This window comes from Siphateles boraxobius, unplaced genomic scaffold (genome assembly GCF_051911475.1).
Source record: "Siphateles boraxobius isolate OS27281-9 unplaced genomic scaffold, OSU_SipBor_1 9, whole genome shotgun sequence".
NCBI lineage: Eukaryota > Metazoa > Chordata > Actinopteri > Cypriniformes > Leuciscidae > Siphateles > Siphateles boraxobius.
Genome location: NW_027509219.1, coordinates 30,186,689 through 30,207,709, shown reverse-complemented (window position 1 = coordinate 30,207,709; position 21,021 = coordinate 30,186,689). Strand labels below are relative to the sequence as shown.

Genomic DNA, 21,021 nt, shown 5'->3' with positions numbered 1-21,021 from the left:
CCGGTAGTAAAACTAAAACTGAAATAAATTAAAGCTATATTGAAATATTAAAAAAAGACTAATAAAAATGACAAAAGCTTATAACAAAAAAAAAACTTAAATAAAAATTTAAAACTGGGAATGTAAAAATAAAAGCTAATTTAAAATTTGATTTAAATACTATAATAGTATATACAGTAAATAAATGACACTAAAAAACACTGCTCATGGTTGCTAATGGCTAATATCATTTTTAAATTCATGATTTCACACGATTTAAAGACAATGACATACACACAAATTATAAAATTAACCTTTTTGTATTATTTTACCGTACATATTTAACTGCATTTTACTTAATATTTACATATAAAATTAACTAAAATAATAACATGATATAAAATAATATATTTTAAATTTGACATTAATATTATTAGTAAATGCAGTGACAGTATCAAGGGAGATAATCAATAATTATGATTAATGTTTTTATCATGGAAAATATCTGCCGATTTATCAACCTTGTCAATATATGTATATATACTGTAGTTGGGGTGACTGTTCGCACACCTCCACAAAATGACATTAAAATCTCAAGCCCTTTGACATCAGACTCATGTAGTAGCACCCTAGCGTTATAAAAGCTTGAACCATTAATTTTACATCTTTTGTGTTTTCCAGATCAACGGAACGGTGACCGAGAACCTCTCTCTGAGTGACGCCGGCAAGCTGATTGAGAAATCACGGGGCAAGCTGCAACTGGTGGTCCAGAGAGATCAGCGGCAGGTCCTGGTGCGCATCCCTGCCCTGGCAGACAGCGACTCGGAGCCTGACGGTAAGTTTCTTCTATCATGCAGCATTTGTCCGTAGACTAGTCTTCATTACAGCGCTTCCTGAGCCGTGGTGCTCACCCTCTGGCTGTTTGCTCTCTAACTCCACACTTTAATTAAAAGCAGATAGCATGAATTGCCTCTGATAAATCAGATTAGTAATATCATGTACACATTTGCCAGGCACTGAGGCTGTAATAAATTAGAGTTAATTATGCGAATCACTATTAATAGACTAGAAATGAGTGACGAAGCACAAAGCCCAATTTGTCACCGTCTGTGTCGGAGCATGGTTATCATCCACTGGCGCAATTTCAACTATATGCCATGGTTTTAATAAGTCTGGTCTTCTACAGAGGTGATACCGTTAATGCAGTCGGACATGGGTTATAAAACTTACTCTGGCTGTATAGTTATAGATTGACAGTACAGTATATTTAACAGGAACACGCAGTCATTTAGAAATTACAAGACTGTATTGTTTTTAGCAAAGAGCTGAGATTTACTGACTCCATTTATACCTGCTATTAACATCCGTCTCGGATTATCTGACCACTAGTGGACCACATCAGAGACAGTGTAAGGAGACAACCCATTTGTAGAAAAATGAATGGGAGGAATCGCAACATTCAATATGGCAGCTGAGTTAAAGGAAGTCCCGCATTTCTGATAAAAGATAAAAAGGCACCACATTTTTTTTTATTACATAAAGCACATACAAATAGTTTTGTTGTTATTTTTTGCATGATTTTTGAATTTAAATTATTATTAGTATTTTTGTTTTACTTTTAAAATATTGAGTGGTAGATACAACTTTTAAAGAAAATGTACATCAGATCGAAAAGTAGAAGCCATAACATATAATTTATTATAATTCACATACTGTATAAATGTATTAAAATTGTGTATTGTTTTCAAGAAGACTTTTATTTTTTAAATTACATTGTTTATTATATTTTTTATATTGCATTATTTTGTATGCTTTTATATATTTAATCAATTTAAATGATAAACAATTATAATAAATTGATTTAAAGAAAAAAAGTTAATATATATATTATTTATTGATTTATTTTTAAGTGCATGGACATAAATGGATGTTAATAGCAGGTATCTTAACCTTTCTATCAGATACATAGGCATCATTGTTTGCACTTAAACACAATGAATATTTTAACACCAGAAAGAAGCGCTTACCTGCAAAAAAGCAAACAGCTTACAACAGAAATGCTATTTTTGTGTTCTCTTTTTACAGATAATACAGATATGTCATACTTTTAGCTGATGGACCGCTGAGACACAACATAAAGTCTGGTTGCCTTTAATCTTTAATCATGACTGTGCCTCAACAAACCTGTAAAACTTTCACACTGTGCTCTTATGTTTAATGCTAACCTCCTTTTTTTAATACCTTCTTTAACAATAAATAAGTCTGCTCAATGTTATGTCTGTGTGGTGGTGACTTATTTATCATAAAGGAGAAACCGTGTCTGGAAAGATGGTATTTCATACTCTTCAGCTGTTATTAGGGTGGGACAGCTGGATATCGTATGGCTTCAGGCTTTTACAGATCTACCGTCCTCAAGGTATTAAATGCAGCTGGAAGTAAATGTCAGTACAGAAAAACTGTACTGTACTTGACTGCTTGTCAAGTGGGGCCAGGCAGAACAGCTAAATGCATTTCCATTTCATGTTTGCATTCATCGGCAGTGGAACATGAGTCACTGTCTGCATTGTGTATGCTGCTTTGTGACGGTTGGAGAAGTTAAATTGAGATGTGATTTACACCCTGCCATAAAAATGCACCATGTACTGTTCATTGCCTCTTACGCACCATTGTGCACTACTTTTCATTTTGACTAGATTATGTGATAGCCGGCTTTCAGCTATTTCCTCGTTTTTATTGTTCATTGTATTCAAGAAGCTGTGACTTTGTAGTGTAGCATGCTTGAACACGTTGAACCGTGACGCTCAAAGCTTACTGTCGTAAATCAGCACCGTCCCCTGTGTCTTTATCTTCCATTAGTTTTGTATGCAATTGGATGATGCACCGTCACCCCTGCATGTGTTTCATTGTTCTATGTAAATTCAGGTAATTGTGTTTAAAGATCACATGATGGCAATGGAATTCACAACGCATTTTTACTTCCATAATGCAGCTTATTTCTATGTAAAACAGTATATTCAATGGGAAATTAATGTCGTGTGGGACTTTACTATGTGCTTTGGGATTTGAATGAACTGTTATGAAGGGGGAGGAAGGTATTACAAGTTTTTTTATTAATTATTTTTTTCTTTTAAGGAAATAAAATAAGTCCAGGGACATGTGTTACAAAAGTATATACAGTAGTTACATTTTTAATATGTTGTCTTTTTACACACTATGAACCATGGAAGTGCCATTTGTTTATTCTCAGTCACTAGGTCTGGGCGATATAGGGAATATCCATAATATATATCACACTTTTTTGTCATGTGAGAAATATTTTTAAAATTTTTCAAAATCAATAGATTTTTATATTATGTTATACTATTAAATATAGTATACATATTATAAATACTACTAAATGTTAGTATTATGTATTTAAAATATAATATCTAGAAATATTTATGTGTGTATGTATATATATATATATATATATACAGTTACATTGCTTAATGTTAGTCTTAATGGTAGTTAAAATTAATCTTTGTTGATTTTAAGTAATAAAAACATTTGATTTTAATAATGTATTAGTAAATATTTAAATTAAGATTAATAAATGCTTTAGAGTTATTTTTGTTGTTGTTCCATTTTAACTAATCTTAACATCTGGGACCATATTGTAAAGTTTTACTCTATTGTACACACACACATATATATATATATATATATATATATATATATATATATATATATATATATATATATATATATTAGAGAAAGAGAGAGCGAGTTCTCCCCCCAGAATATTGCAATATCAAATATGGTCAATGGAATCTCACCCAGCCCTAGGGTCTAGCCAGCCTTTGCATGCATGTTTGCTCTCTTCCATTCTCTCTGTTGCTCTGCATGTGTTGTCACAGTAGCGCTGCGGACTAAATCCAGTCCTGGCCGTGCTGTTTTGGGTTGTAGTCAGGGAGTGTACAGCAGCTGTCTCTACTCTGTGGTTTGTCCTCCCCCTCGTAAGATACAGACTGTAATTTCATCCCCACCCAACAGATAGAAACACGCCTGGAAAACACCAGCTCCCTGATCCTCCCTGATGTTCTCCTGAATCTGTGTTTACATGCAGACTAATAATCCGCAAATAATCTGACCGATAGCCCATCGGAATGAAAATCCCTCAAGTACAGAACAGTTAGGGGGAAAAAATAAATTTCAGCTTGATCTGAATAAATGAAGATATTGGGATCCTGCTTCTGATTTTCTGTTTAAATAAATTTAGCAACCTGAGAAGAAAGCTTTTTTGGGGGGATAATTTTAGAATATGTTATAAAAGCCAAAAAGATAGATACATACTGAGGTGATATGCTGAATTGACTTTCTTCTTTAATCAGCTGACAGAACTCGAAAGCTTCTTGTTCTTAGACGATAACGTGACGCTTAATGCCGCTCTTGAACGGCATGCTCAGAAATTGAATTGAGAATAAATGTAACATATATGTAAACGTTTTAATCGTGCTGCAGATTTTAGGGAACATATAAACAGTACATTTGGAATCCGTAGTTGGATTGAATTGACTTTGGATGAAGGACAATTTGTGTATATAAACAGAGGATAAAAGTCAATAATTTAATTTCACAATAGTAGGTTTTTAGCTCAAAATTTGTTTTTTAGTTAAGAAAAAGTATTTGAACACTTTCTAGTTGTCAATTGTTTGTGTGTGTGTATAAATTATATTTTAAATATGTTGAATATTTATTATTTAAAAAAAAATATTACTCCCCCCCCCCCCCCCTTTTTTTTTTGTGTTTTGGTGGTTTGAAATATTTAAAACCCCTGAAACATTAGTTTTTTTCATGTTTAAATAAAAATTTGAATCCCAGATTTCATTGCCCTTCCTGAGTAAAAATGTTAGCAATTTTTTTTTTTTTTTTTTACTGTATATAAGACAAATATGATCATTTTTAAGCATGATCCCGCTGAGCTCTGAAGCAGGTGGACAGCAGTGTTGGTTTGCTCTGTTATGGATGGAGTGTGTTGTAGATTTGCAGGACAGGCATGGCGTACCGCCCACCAGCGGCGCTCAGAAGAGCGAGAGGAGTTCTGTTAATTCACTGGACATGCACTTAGATCACCAGCAGACCACACAGTAACTCTTTTCTTTTTCCCCGGCCGTCACTACTTCTGTCCTGCTTTCTCTTTCAGGGCGATGCTTCACTTTCCTTGCTCTGCGTTTTGGTGGTTTTACTTGTTATCAAATAATTCTTAACTACCCTGGACAATGTAGAGCTCTAAAATGAGAAGTTACAGGAATAGTTCACCCTCATGTCGATATAAAAGACTTACTTTCTTTTGCGTCGCAAAATTTGTAATATTTAGAAGAATATTTGGTCAGATATTTTCTATACAACAACTGTGACAATGATATAATAAAACATAAAAAAAGTAGTTCATATGAGTCAGACCAAGACTTAAATTGTCATTTAATGATAATCTGTTAATTGACTGATTGAACTAGTATTATACTGCATGATTCATTCACGAATTGGACTGATCAAGGTTCTCCGTTTTTTTACTGACTCTGTGATTGGGTTGCAACGATTAGTTAAGTCAGTCATACAGGTTTAGAATGTAAATTATGACAGAATTTCCGATTTTATTTATTTTCTTTTTTTGGGGGGTGAACTGTTCCTTTTAACTATCAAAGTATCTTTAATGTATGCGAGCACTAGCTGCTTTTGCACACATCTCTGCTCTCCAAGGCAGTTGCTGTATATGTCACTTCCTGTCTTTCTTTTTTCTCTACCTTTCTCAGGGTGTTCAGTTCCTTAAGATTAATCACACCTGTCCAACACACCTTCTGCCTCTGTATAACACTGCTATTAGTCTCCTCGTGAAAGCTTCATAAAATTCTGGACATTTGAGTCATGTTGGCATTGTAAATCACCATGATTTGGGTCAAAAAGGCATTGATATCCTGTGGTGAAAATCACAGAATACTGCATATAAACAGAAATGACCGTTATAACGGGGCAGATCTTGGCAAATTAACACCAAGTCGACAGTAACATGGTGGTTCGTTCTCTGTGGTTGTGGGTCCATTTAATTCTGTCTCTTCTGGGCCTCGTCTCTTTTCTGTCCAGAACTAAAAGAAGGAAAGTCTTTCGCTTCTCATTGTGGACTTTTGTTTCTTTCAGATATTTCAGAGATGGAGTCTTACCATTCCTACTCCCCTCAAGATGACCAAAGGTCACGTCAATCTGACCTTTCCTCACACTCTTCTAATGACGCGGCGCGAGAGAATGCCAGGTGCGTTTGCAAGAATGCCTGAATTACAACCATTTAAGTTTGAATAATGCGTGTTTACGTCTATTCTCAACAAAAAAAGGGGGGAGGGGCAGTTATTAAATAACAAAGTATCAAACTAAGTAGCATTTTTGAATGCACCTTTCAATCAGAATATTTCACAAAGAGTAATTTGTTAGCTCAAGACATTCAGCAGCAATTGTCTAATGTTAGTGGAATATCTATATTTTCAGTCAGAAACTGTGATCAAAACTGCAATTTATCTGTTGTTGTATTTATTTTTAGGGAGGACCCTCAGAACAGACTTGCAAAGCCCACTGTAACATCCTCTCCGTACAAAACTCCAGAGGAGCCGCTTCCAGTCCAGGAGGAGAGAGCAGAACCTCAAGAAGAAGAGCCACCACCACGTAGGAACATGATTCTCTGTATATCCCTCATAGTTTGATAGTAGAAAAAGACCTAAACTTTTGGTTTATTGATGAATTATGGTTTGATACCCTCTGCCAGAGGATGAGCAATACTTGTCAATTGTCAAATGAGAGTATAATTGGCTTTGCTGACCAAATAAAACCAGACAAATGGTTGTCAGAAACATTAGAAACTGCAGCATTACGTACAGTAGGTTAAGTGTTTTGACCCTCACGGATGTTAGTGATTCAAAAATCACCAAAACTCCTATAAAAGAAAACATCTGTCATTACTTCTGACTTTTACCTCTGTAAAACTTTTACCATCTGAAGATTATTTACAATAATTCAATTTGTCACTAAAACTGTCACTAGAATGCAAAGAAAACTACTACTCAATTGCATAGTCATAAGAACATTATTTATTTATTTCATTTTGTTTTATCTTTTAAATAAAATGTATGCAAAATGCATGGTTCGTTCAAAAGTTTGGGGTCAGTACGATTTTTTTTATGTTTTTGGGAGAAGTCTCTTATCCTCACTAAGACTGCATTTATTGTGTCTTAGTGACATTTATGATTTTAATCATAATTGTGTATTTATGATTTTAATTTTCGGGTCTGTCTGCTTGCTTTTGTTTCAGAATTAAACTAATGCTAAATAATTTTTTATTCAATGTGCAGCAGCATTAAAGACAACACCCAAGATCCTGCTGAGACCGAGCCCAGAGGACGAGGCCATTTATGGGTGAGTTGTTGCTGTGAATAACCCGCAGGTTCAACCCTCCTCACGCATGATATTATTCACTGAACTAAGATCTTGTTCACTAGATATAAACCTGAGGACTCACTGAGAGCTGAGTTTAGATCTGTAGATAGGGCTCGAGTTCAACCACACACTCATCTCACACAAACACACACACACACACACACACACATTAGTAGGGCTGCTCGATTATGACAAAAATCATGATCACGATTATTTAACATGATTATGAGTGGGCTATATCACCAAAACCTTAGATGAGTAATTTATTTAACGATAGCAATATATATCACGTATCTATTTACTGGATATAAGGTTGCTGTGATATCTAAATTTTAAAAACCAGTGCAATTTCACAATCCTTGATACTAATTTTTTTCGACACATTCTATTTTCTCCCAACAGTTTGTATTTATTTAAGACATAACCGACTGGGATTTGCCCAGCATTGACATATTTTTCCATGTATTTGACCCTTAAGCCATTTAGGAAGGGATTGAGGCATAGTAATTGTTTTATTTCAATTATCGTACTTTCATAATCGCTGGAAGCCGAAATCGAAACTCAATTTCGATTAATCGCACAGCCCTACGCATTATACAGATGAACGCTCCAAAGCACCAGCGCACTTGTTCGTCTGTAGCTGTTTGTCTGTATATCTGTTTTTTTTAAAGTAACAGTTCACCTCACCCACCCAAAAAAACCATTCCTATCTTATTTGTTATTATTGTTATTAATTTATATTAAAAAAAAGATTGATTATTAAAGAGGACCTATTATGCTTTTTCATTTTCAACTTTCTCTAGTGTGTAATGTTGCTGTTTGAGAAAGAAAAAGGTCTGCAAAGTTACAAATCATAAAGTCACTCCAAAGGGAGTTATTCTCTATATCACTAAGCACTGTTTCTGAACTCCTTGAAACGCCTCGACTGTAGTCATGAGTTTTCCTCTGGAAACGTACATCACAATATTCCTCATTTAAATAATTCCCACCCAAGGCATATGCAAAAAAGGGGGCGAGGCCTGGTTGAGTTGCATTAGTAGTGTGCTGAAACTAAGGGGCGTGACATTTCAGAAACAAGTTGGAAGCCTTTTCGGAAGGAGGGGTTTCATCGGCTACGTCTGGACTGTCAGTCCAAATCCAATTTTTTGAATATTGAATAAGTGTGAAAGGCCAAGAATCACATGAAAACATTTTTTTTTTCAAATTCATTTCAAACTACATTCATATGTTGGTGGAAATCTTATTCAAATAGAATTTCTGGAAATCTGTTTCAGTCCGATTGCTCTGATCAGATTTCATGCGGTTTATGTGACTTTCTCACACCAAGTAAAACGTTAACTTCAGAGGTTGTTATAGAAAACATGCTGACAGTTGCTGTAGAAACAAGGTTGAGTTGTTGCAAAGTGCCGGATGAGCAGAAAATGACAATATAACGGAGACACGTTTTGAAACAAGCGGAGACGACAGCTTGGAATAAAGCCACGCTTACCAGCCTCGGTTTCTGCCGCTGCAGTCAAGCGCAGCGGATACATATTGTCATGTTGTGAATAAGACAACATCTGTATTGCAAACCCCTCCATGTTGCGGTGGTTGTTTTTGGTGTATACTTACCTACCAGCGTAAAATCATTGCCATTGAAACCAATGCATATATTCCGAAAAGCAAAAGAGCGGCATTGAAACACAAATCGGATCTGAACAGTTGTGATTCACAATGTGGCCGTCAATAATTTGTGATCAGATTCCAATCGATACATAAATAATCAGATTTGGACTGACAGTATGAACGTAGACAAAGAGACAGGATCTGAACAGATTGTTACTGACAGACTGCGAAAAGAGATGCTGCAACCATGTAAAATAATGTGTCATTTGAACATTCAAGCATGAAGGCCGATTCTAGTAGTCCCAAAAACAAAATCAAGACTTTGTAGTGGCATAATATGGACTCTTTGATTTTGAGGTGAACTAGCCGTTTAAACTGTCACACTGGTGGGAAGAGCGGACAGGAAGACAAAGCACAGAAAATGAAACCGAGATGGGGGGGTCATCTGCATCAGCCTCACAGACGAGGTGGATCCTGCTGCAATCTCTCTCTTTTAATCATCCTCTCCGTCAGCTCCTCCATATTCATGAGGAAGAGGCAGTCTGCTGCTGCTCGTATCCAGTGGGAGAGGATATTTCAATGCTTTGCTGAGACGCTTTGCTTAAAGACTAGAGACCAGAGTTTGTGTTTACCTGAGCACAGGATGAGAAAGGTGCTTTCAGCTGGAGAGCAAGACATGACAGTGCATTTGGTTTTTGGTGTGTTTGGAAAGGATGAATGGAAATTGGATCATTTTTAAGCCCCAGTATCCATCTTATTTCGGGGTCTTTCTATTAAACTGGTTCCTTTTGCATTTCTTGTATTAACATTTCTATCAGACAAAGTAAGATTGTACCATCTCAAACTAAACTGATTAAAATGAATATTTTCTGTCACCCCCCTTTTGATAATTGACATTAAAATGCACTATACAAACTTAAATGGTTGTAATTCAAGAATGCTTTGGAATAAAGACCTACGTTTGGTCTTGTTTTAAAGAAAACAATCAGCGGATTATTACTGAAGTGAAAGCACTTCAAAAAATTAAAGTATGAAAAAGTTATGAAAGTTATAATTTACAGTAAATCAAATATACTTTATTCATATAAAATAAATATTTTACAAAATATTTTTTACTATAAAATTACTATAAAATGAAAGCTATATATCTAACCAAGTTATGTTCCAAATTTAAAGTTGATATCACAAAAATTGAAGTTCCCATGAGATTTTGTTTAGGCGTTATACCAAAAATAGCCATCGGGTGCCATTGAATTCCATTGAATTTATTTGCATGCATTCTGCCATAACAAATTAATACATTTCTATCCAAATATCACTTCTCGTCACTAAATATGGAACCTTGAGACTCAGACCTTTCTGACAATATGTGTTTTGTCAAGATTAGAAAAGGTTTTGATAATACATTATGAAAGATGATGCCCAAAAGGGGAGGGGCCCAATAAAAATCTACCGTTTCTATGGTAACGCAACGTCCAATTTCAAAACGGTTTTCACAGGATGAATTCTGAGTTCGTAAGCTTTCAAATGATGACTTCTTACTTTAATTTTTAAAATAAAATTTTATCTTTTTTTATTGACAAATACTAGATTATGTTTTATTATGAACTTTTAGTATTAAAAACCAAAGTTTCAATTATTAAAAGTGTGTGCGTTGACTTTTTGTGACAAAGGTCAGAAACTCCTGTAATGACGTCGGTTTTTTGTGGCGCACTCTTGTCATAAATTCATATATTACTGTTCATACATTATTTGTAAGAAAAAAACAGCGCTAAAATATCTATTTAGGAGTCTTAGGCCTTTCCAACGATATATAGTTTGTCATAATTAGATTAGGATTTAATAGTAATAGCGAAGTAAAGTTAGATATCCCGTATACGGGATCGTGACAGTTAAGGGGGTTATTAATGCCCTTTGAAACTTTGTAACATTATAAATGTTTTTAGTGTCACTTTTGATCAGTGTAATGCATCCTCCGGAATAAAAGTATACATTTCTTTCAAAAAATAAAAATCTTATATATTAATTATTAAAATTAATCATACGCATTAAGATGTTAGCAAATACCTAACCCCCGCTCTCTGTTTTTAGGCCCAACACAGTGATGGTGAGCTTTCAGAAAGGAGAGAGTGTTGGACTGAGGTTGGCTGGAGGAAATGATGTGGGAATATTCATAGCAGGAGTGCAGGAGGGCAGTCCGGCTGAAGAGGAAGGTCTCCGCGTAGGGGATCAGATCATGAAGGTACAAAATCAACATTTCTATTGACATCAGCTGAAATGGCTTACTAATGTTCAGATCATTTAGTGGCCTTCTATTGTTTTTCTCGAATCAGAATATAGCATCATAATTAATAATAGCATAATCTTATTCATGGAGTTGTAAGAAAGTGCCAGCCATTGAACACTACTTAAAGGGGATTTATTTTACAGTTTGGTTTTTTGTTTGAGTATTTTTCCTGAGGTTTACTCATAATATTAGTTGAGGTTTACTGCATCATAAACAATTGTAATTGAATTATTTATGAGCATTTTCCATGCTCTCTTCGACCCTTAGAATAAAACAATCTGGACTTTTTTACTGTATCTTTAAATGTAATGATTGTAAATGACATCTCGTATGATTAGCTAACCTTATTGTGCTTATTATATGGCATTTTTCAGGAAACCCTAGGTGGATTGGGGAGAGAGCTTTAAGTTAACATTATATCTACATGCATGTACAGTTTTCCAAGATCCTTTTAGGGGAAGAGAATGTCCTTTGTATTTGATTTGCATATGCCACGTTTCCTTTTCAGCTGTATGTGCATGTGTGTGTTATCCGTCTCTCCCTAAAGGTGAATAACGTTGACTTTCGGGGTATTGTGCGAGAGGAGGCCGTGCTGTTCCTGCTGGAGATCCCGCGGGGTGAGGTCGTGACCATTTTGGCACAGAATAAAACTGAGGGTGAGAGCAAGAGAACACGAGCCTTGCTCACACCACACACATTAAACAACCACAGCAGTGTTATTTTAGTTTTATTAATATTATGAATTCGCTTTTATTTTTATGTTTTTAGTTTTCATATGCCTTGGAAAAAACATTACTAATGTGCTTCTAGAGAAAAAACAATGGCATATTTTAAGATATGTCAGTGCAAGTTGCTTTTAGTTGAAACATGCATTTTAGTCTGGGACTAGGCTTAAACCTTGTTTCTGAAACCGGGGGTTAGTGTTTCAACTGAATTTATTTCAGTTTATTGCCAAGGCAGCATTTATAATTTTTGATTAGTTTAAGTTTTACAACTAATATTTTTTATTTATTTCAGCTTTATTTCAATCAACAGAAATGTTTTCAGTCGTTTTAGTTTTAGCTTTTGTTAATGATAATAACTGTGGTCCACAGTCATCACTGGAGATAGGCTAAAATACTTGGTTTGCTTGTACAATTCTATGTACCTTTATTTATTTATTTATTTAGTTAGTTAGTTAGTTAGTTACTACACATTTTAAATACAAATAATAATATTTTTTAAATTATATTTTAGTACTTTTTTGGGCCCTACATTAGAGCATCCCACTGTAGGACTAGCAACCATTAATACATTTCTGTATGTGTGAACAGGCCCTGAAGTGCTCTTTCTTCATTCTTCCCTTCCCCCTATACACACAAAGCCTGTCGAGAAGCCTCGGCTTGTTGCTCATCAGTACAAAACCAGTTGTAGCCAGTTTTGGCTCTTCCAGGGACTGCCGTGTCAAGAGTGGCTCACATTTGCAATCATGCAAAAATCTTGATTTTCATGTTTGTGATCTGTGCTGTCTCTTGCCTGTTATGTGAGGAAGTAAATGAACCCCTGTGTTGAATGTTTATTGGTTCAACCCCAGCTGTGAAACTTTCAGAAAAAAGTCCAACCAAAAACAAGTTCCTAATCCGACGCAAGACAGCGGGACGTCAGCATTGACCCCTACTGTTGGAACTGATACTACTCTCTCTGCTCTATCTCTCTTTTTCTGCTGTCATGCCATCCTTCCAGCGCATTCACTCCCTGTCTTCATCTCTATTTCTCTCATTCTGTCTCTCCATGGTGTGGATGTCTCATGGGAAAGCGAGGACTGGCACTGTCAGGGGTTGAAGCTCATTTGGTCTGAGCCGAGTCAGATGTGGTGTCAGAGCTTTAATCAAGAGGGTGACGGCACCACTAGAGGAACTCTGACCGCTGTTAATTTTAACCTCGAATGACACTGAATCACCCTTTTAAAATTCACGAAGGAAATTCATTCACCTACAGAATTAATTTACAGCATTACTTTTGGAGAGAGTGAGAGATTGGTAGATTGAAAATCCTGTTTCATTTATTAATGAATGAATTTATTTATTTATATTTATATTTTATATTTATGTATTTTTATTTTTTCATAACCTTCTGAATTTCATTTATTTATTATTTTCATTTTTATCTATTTATTTATTATCTATATATAATTTGTTTATCTATTAATTAATTTTGTATTTATTTATATTTTATTATCTTATTATATATTTTATATATTTATTTATATACGTTTAATTTTTACAGAACCTTTGATTTATGTATTCATTTTTATCTATTTAAATTTTGTGCTTCTCTTTATTTATATATTATTTGTCCATGTATTTTTTATTTTTACAAAACCTTTTGATTTTTACTTATTTTAGATAGATTTGCTTATTAGTCTATCTATCTATCTATCTATCTATTTATTCTGTTTTTCTGTTTTTTTTTGTTTTATCTATTTATTTGTTTAACTATTTACAGCACTTTTGATGTTTTATTATAATTGTTTATTTATTTTTTATCTATTTTTACATTTTTATTTATTTGAATTAGTCTTATTCTTCTGATGTATATTGCAATTACATGCACTTTAAATTAATCCCAAAGAATTGAGTGTGAGGCATGTTTGGGAGCTTATGTCTCTTTGTTGTGTCCTAGTTTATGAAGACATCTTGGTATCCGGTCGAGGGGACTCGTTTTTCATCCGGACCCATTTTGAGTATGAGAAGGAGCTGCCTCAGTGTCTCGCCTTCTCCCGGGGGGAGATCCTCAAGGTGGTGGACACCTTATATGACGGCAAACTGGGAAATTGGCTGGCCATCCGCTTGGGAAAATTCAACCAGCTGCTGGAGAAGGGTATCATTCCCAACAAGAGCAGGTGAGAACGGAAAAGGATGGACAATCTTTGCCTGAGATTAAAAGCTATATATGTCAAACTATGCCGAAGCTAAACTGTGTTTAAGCCTTTAACCTGGAAATAGAGCAAACATTGAATTGAATTATTGAAATATTTTTGTATATAGGACAAAACCCGATAGCAGACTTTGCAAAAATGCACAAATCATTGGTTTATAATGATCTATCTCTCTCTTTTTCTACTTATAATCCTTGCTCCTGTGCCGATCAGAGCGGAGCAGATAGCAAATGTCCAGAACACACATAAGGGCTCAGGAAGTGACCGAGCCGACTTCTGGAGACTACGTGGTCAGAGGGCGGCCAAGAAGAAAGACCTGCGGAAGAGCCGAGAGGAAAATTCTGCTGCTGTCGCCACAAGATTCCCTGCCTATGAGAGGGTGGTGCTGAGAGAAGGTGTGTGAGTGTGTGTGTTTGTGTGTGTGTGTGTGTATATATACATACATATATGTGTGTGTGTGTGTAACATTTTAAGTATTTTACTTATCATGGTACCTGTATCGTTTACACAATAAACTTTCTCAATAAGACTATGACTTCTTACCACACATCTTACGAGCTGACCGGCCTAGTACCGTTAATGAAAGTCTGTGCAGCTGAGAAAATTTTAATATGTTTGAAAAATGGGCTCATCACTGAGAGAGATTGCTTTCTACATGCTGTAAAAAAAAAACAAAAAAAACTAATAAAATCATCATGATTTATTTGACAGAAGCCCACAGTCAAGAATTTAAAAAAGGCTGTTTTGAATCATCAGTCAAGACTCTTCTTTAATCCTCTCTGAACCCTATTTACATAGCTAAAGGAGTGTTTATTACCATTAACAGAAACCATTCTGTACTTTAGTCAGGCTAAAACAGATTACCTCGAGTGTGAAATCCTTGGTGTAAACCTTGTGTTCCTCCCATAGCGGGATTCCGAAGGCCGGTTGTGCTGTTTGGACCAATCGCTGATGCTGCCAGTGAAAAACTGGCCTCTGAGCTTCCGGACCAGTTTGTAATTGCCAGTGAGTTCATGAGACTGTCTCTGTGATACCATCAATGGTAACGCTTCATTTTACAGTCCTGTTCCCCATGTACATACTATGTACTTATTATAGTAATTACAATAACTGGGTAATAACTAGGTTCTAACCCTGAACCTAACCTTAACCCATGTACTTACCTTGTATTACCCAGTACTTTCTTAGGTAAGTACACTGTAAGTACACGTAAGTTAACGTACTGTAAAATGAAGCGTTTCCCCATCAATAACAGGATTGTCACACTAGATTTTAAGCATGCAAAATGACTTCTGACACCATAATAAATATTAATAACCTGATATGATGTCATGCTTTGAACATCTGTTTGGAATAATACTAAATTATTAATTTAAATGACAATACATTTTAAATGTTAAATATAAAATACATTAATTAAATATTATATAAATAAATAAATATAATTATAAAATAACACAAAGTTATATTAATAATGTTCACATGTGAAACTCCAAAAATGAGTTTCATTTATTTTCAGTCTAAGTTTAATTTAGATTGTGTTGATCAAATGTCTTTTTTCTATGAAAAAACACGATGCATATTCTTGTGTAGCCATTTTTCATGAATATAAACTTTGTATGCATGTGAATGTATAATAAAGCTTGGTGTGACATCAGCTTAAGACTTTAAGCTAAAATGTTAGCGCTTCAGCTACATTTTAATAAAAATAATAATTTGTTGCATTGTACATATTGAGTGAAGTATTTGTAGTTTGATTATACTTGTTGTTTTTGTCCAATGGCACATCAGAAACAGAACCCAAGGATGCGGGGTCGGAAAAATCCTCTGGGGTGGTTCGTCTCAACACTATTCGACAGATCATTGAACAGGTGATTGTGTAATCACACACAAATTAATGACCAAAACTTGCATTAGAGTCGAATGTACTTTTGAACTGTACATGTATCCTTCATTAACCCATTTTGTCATTGATGCAGGACAAGCACGCTCTCCTGGACGTCACTCCTAAAGCTGTGGACACCCTGAACTACACGCAGTGGTACCCCATAGTCATCCTCTTCAGCCCGGACAGCAAACCTGGGGTGAAGGCGATGAGACAGAGAGTCATCCCCAGCTCTAACCGCAGTGCCCGCAAACTCTACGATCAGGCTCTGAAGCTCAGGAAAACCTGCTCACACCTGTTTACCGGTCAGTCCTGGGTGTCCAGACACCTCGTATAAAAAGCTCACTTTTTGATGACTTTCTCTCTGAAAGGTTATTTTGTGGAAATGTACGTGTATTTTATAGTTCATTTAATTTAATTAAAGATTTTCTTTAGCATTATTTTGCATTGTAGCATTGTGGAGGTGAGTTTAGCATGAACAAGCAGATTATAATAGGATTCTGTTTATTGTAAATGCTTGAATTCTGAATTCAGGGCAAGAGCAGTAAAGAGTAGCTATCAAATATTGTGATTGGCATATATCAATGAAAACTGACACAGATTCCAGTTCGAAAATCACCAAATGATTGAAAGCAGCAGATGGAAACACAGTGAGATAAATAGATCAGGTTGAACCCAGAGACAGATGACCCAAATCGAAATGTTTTGATTTCCTCTCTCTCTCTCTCTCTCTCTCTCTCTCCCTCCCCCATCGGACTGTTAGCTGTTATCGATCTGAACTCTGCTAATGATGCCTGGTATGGCAGTTTGAAGGAGACCATACGTGACCAGCAGACACACGCTGTGTGGGTCTCGGAGGGGAAGGTAAAAACAGTGGACGTTATAGTTCTCCATCACCTTCTATCCACTCTGAAACAAAATCTTCTCTTAAAGTCAACATGAAACACTGTTTACAACCTATTTTACTTTTGCCATCTGATGTATTTCTGTGAAAAAGAATAAATGCAGGACATCACTGAAATCATTCAAATTAGAAAGGTCAGTTCTGTTATGCAGTGCCACTATTCTATTACTTGTAAAAAGTTTATTCTAATAATAATAACAATTACTAAATAATATTATAATTATGTAATACAACAATGTAATATATACAAATGCAAATACAAACTTATAGCTTGTAATAATGTTATATAATATACAAAATATAAAAATAGTATAAAATTATAGCTTGTAATAATAATAATAATATTGTATTGCTTTTATGTAAAAAAAAGACTGCAAAGGAAAATGAAGAGCAAAAGTTAGAAACAGACTAAATAAGGTAACACCTAAAATATTTCACACCTGCCAACATCCTTTCAAAACAGAAGTAGGGAAATTATTACTAAAAATTCACCACGTTTACTTAATTGTGATATTGAGACCAATGATTTCAATCTAAAGTATTTAAGGGGTCATGAACTGCATTTCATTTTTTATAATGTTCTCTGAGGTCCATCATAATGTTATCAAGATTTTTACATTAAAAAACATCCTAATTTAGAAGTCATAAGCTATTTTCCATCCTGTTTCTGACCCTCTCTTTCAAACACTTCGTTTTGATGGGCGTGCCGTATTCAAGACTTGGAAGTTAACGCCCACTGCTATAATTGGGTAACAGTTGTGCATATTAAAATCAGTAAGTACTTGGAGGTATAATTGACAATTTGTGTTAACTGAATTATGAATGAATGTACCATTGTTTGTCACACTGTCGTTCTTATACGCTATTCATAGTTCCATCTTTTTCGATAAAGTGAAAAACGTATACATTGTCATTTGCAGTCTCGTGTTTTAAATGAAATGAAACGTGTTGTACTGATGACAAAACAGATAATGTCGCTCCCTGAAGCTTTTATTCTGGATTGCCAGGAATGGGATCAAAACAATAACAAAAGCAGAGTTCTCTACGTGCTTTTTTCTGTATCCGGGAACCTCCTGCATTAACCGCATAAATGTCGAAGCAAAAGAAAAACAGCAAATCACAACTGTTCAGTTTGACTGCGGTGCTACAGTATAAATACTCATATCAAATAGTTCATATCATATTCGTGTTTTATGACATTGTTGCATCTGTCTCATATTCACTACTGCATGACATGTGCGAATCGGTGGGCGGGGCTTAAGAGGCAATGATGTAGAAGTAGGTGTTGATCTTCTGCAGAGGCGGTCTTTCGTCGCACTATGACATAATAATGTGACACAATCCGAAACAAGTCGTTTCAATAAAAGCTGTTTTTGGACTAACGAGGAAGTTTTGAGTTCTTTGAAACTTTTTTTTAAAGTACAATGACCTCTTATATATAAACAGATCAAGGGAAGTTTGATTTCTCAATTCATGACCTCTTTAAAATAAAAATAAAAACCAAAAAGTATAATTCTAATTTAATTTTATGTTATAGTAATATACGTTTATCTAAAATGTTAACACGATGAATCATGTGCAGTACATTATATCCAGGATTGTGCATTATGGTTTCATGTTAACTTTAATGCAACATTTTACAGCATCTCTTTACTTTAAGACTTCTTCATTCACATTTTCCCACTTTATCTTTTCCAGTATTCCTCAATGTTTCCCTTATAGCTACAGTAAATCCATAGTTTACCTGCTAATGCACGTCTTCCTTTTCTGAAAATCATGGTAGACATTCCTCTTGTTTTTCTGTGCTTTTTATTGTTCATCATTCTTCAGTGGTGCTCTACAGCTTTCGTTCTGTTTTGTTTTTGTGTTTTCGTTTGTTTTCACTCCTCTCTGTACACAAGATCCATCATGTGTCTCTTTTAGCTGGACGGGACGGAGGGGGACCTTGACGTTCACGACGACCGCATGTCGTATCTCTCGGCGATGAGCGCTGACTATCTCAGCATGGACAGTCGGCTGGCCAGCGACTACGAAGACACGGCGGATGAGGGCGGGACTTACACAGATAACGAAGCGGACGAACCGCTCGACCGCCAGCGGGTGTCGGCCATTAGCCGTTCCTCTGAGCCAGTCATGCCAGAGGAGGTTAGCACGTGCACTCACATTTAACATATCTAAAGGGTTCCCACGGTCATAGAAAACCCTGGAAATATCAGGGAATATGCGCACATTTTCACACTCATGCATGCATACTAATTCCAAAACATTGATGGCTATTTATCATGGCCGAAGACATATGGACACATGCATCCCTCACAGTGATGGTGAACTGCATGACATCTACACACTTAAACATGCTTGCTGCGACGGCATCCCTCACAGTTGCCTAGATCAGCACAAAGTCAGCTGTGTGCTAAAAGCAAGACAGCAGAGGTCAAGCCAGCAAGGAAATACATTTTCATATTGAGCATAAGACACCAGCACACACTTGTCATGCATGTATTACCTGCAGTAAGTGCAAGAAGTGCATGACAATGAGTTTACATGGCAAATCATGTGGAATTCATGTTTTCAAAAAAACACACACAAAAAAAACATTCAGAGTATCTGTAAATGCAAAAAGCAGACTCTTCTGCCCCCTTCTGTTAGATGCTGGAACTACAACATTACTGATCACTAAATATTTACTCCAGGGTAACGGATTATGATTATTCCTGCAAATGTCATTATTAAGTTTATGAAAAACCTGGAAATATCAGGGAGTCAGTGTTGTGATTGTTAACTAATGTCAGTGTCGTTAACCAACACTAAAACTATTAAAAATCCAAAAACAATTAAATTTTTTTTACATTTTTTTTACTTTTCGTTAATTGAAATGAAGCTAAAATAAAATATATATATATAAGATATAGTTAGATTATAGATATAAAATTTGAAATGTTGTCTTTCCAACTAACTGGAATAAGTTGAAGTTGAAGAACTAGAATTACTCAACAAACAAAAAAAGACTTAAGTACAAAAACTACAATTACAATGAAAACTGAAAATATAAAATAAAAGTAAATTCAAAATATGAATAAATACTGTAACAGTATATAATAATACTAAAATAATATTACAGAAATTGGGTTTTAAAAGGCCTGGACAAGACATGAACATGAATTTTACAAAATTAAAGTCCTTTAGTCCTCATGAAGGACTGGAATATTATAGACTGGTCATGGATATTAACTGGTCAAAACAAAGGTGTGGGAACCGTATAGACGGATGGATGAATGAATGTTAATGTTAAATCAGAAGTTTGCTAGATTGTTGACCCAAGACAAACACATTTCTGTGTGTATGCATGAATAAATGCATTTCCCTGCCTAGTCGTCTTTCTATGTTATCTGAATTCTCCCCCTCCAGATCCTCAGGAAGTCCAGCCCAGAGATTCGAGGTCGTATCCGCAGGGTGGGCAGCAGAGAGATGCTGACCGAGGCTAGTCCCCCCTTCATGTCCACCTTCCTACCTGACCCAGCGAAGGTGAGCTCATGTCACGCTCCCCAGTGCCTTTCCTTTCTTAAAAACACCACTCGTCATTTACCAGATATTAGACTAGTGTCAAAAGAGTAAACTAAAATTGCATACAATCATTTTTGGACACTTATGCCACACTTTAAATAGAGGAATATTGTTGCATTGATATTTTATTATGTAATGCAGTTGCATGCATCCATTTATAATGCTTTGTAGAGACTCAAAACTTTGCTGTAAAGATGATAAACGCACTCAGACTAACACAACTCTTCCCCTGACTAACCCCGCATTCATGCAGAAGAACGGCCTGATTTGGCGCAACCATTTTTCCAGCAGTTCAGAATCATCTCGCAGCAGCTCAGTGGCACATTGTGGTAATAACTAGTGTAGTTTACTCGAAAGCAATCGTTTACTTCTGACAGAAGTCAGAATCCAGTTGATTTTGAATAATTAATGTCAGACATGTG

The 21,021-nt window shown here is 35.4% G+C and overlaps 1 protein-coding gene across 10 annotated transcripts in view; it reads left to right on the top strand.

Annotated features, from left to right (window-relative positions):
- The window catches only part of tjp2b (tight junction protein 2b (zona occludens 2)), a 106,514-nt gene that overhangs the window by 80,350 nt on the left and 5,143 nt on the right, over positions 1-21,021 (top strand). For 6 of the 10 annotated variants that reach the window (XR_013201087.1, XM_077223221.1, XM_077223224.1 and 3 more), the window contains 14 exons: positions 661-814; positions 6,154-6,265; positions 6,548-6,669; positions 7,353-7,416; positions 11,134-11,284; positions 11,877-11,985; positions 13,991-14,210; positions 14,460-14,641; positions 15,156-15,251; positions 16,038-16,117; positions 16,226-16,436; positions 16,895-16,995; positions 18,959-19,180; positions 20,444-20,560. Coding sequence is in view for 9 of the 10 variants with exons in the window: in XM_077223221.1 (XP_077079336.1) it covers positions 661-814; positions 6,154-6,265; positions 6,548-6,669; positions 7,353-7,416; positions 11,134-11,284; positions 11,877-11,985; positions 13,991-14,210; positions 14,460-14,641; positions 15,156-15,251; positions 16,038-16,117; positions 16,226-16,436; positions 16,895-16,995; positions 18,959-19,180; positions 20,444-20,560 (1,941 nt within the window). In the remaining variant the exon portion in view is untranslated. Of the gene's footprint in view, positions 1-660; positions 815-2,064; positions 2,255-6,153; positions 6,266-6,547; positions 6,670-7,352; positions 7,417-11,133; positions 11,285-11,876; positions 11,986-13,990; positions 14,211-14,459; positions 14,642-15,155; positions 15,252-16,037; positions 16,118-16,225; positions 16,437-16,894; positions 16,996-18,958; positions 19,181-20,443; positions 20,561-21,021 lie in introns of those variants that run through there. The other 4 variants (XM_077223226.1, XM_077223228.1, XM_077223229.1 and 1 more) reach the window with 1 other exon arrangement.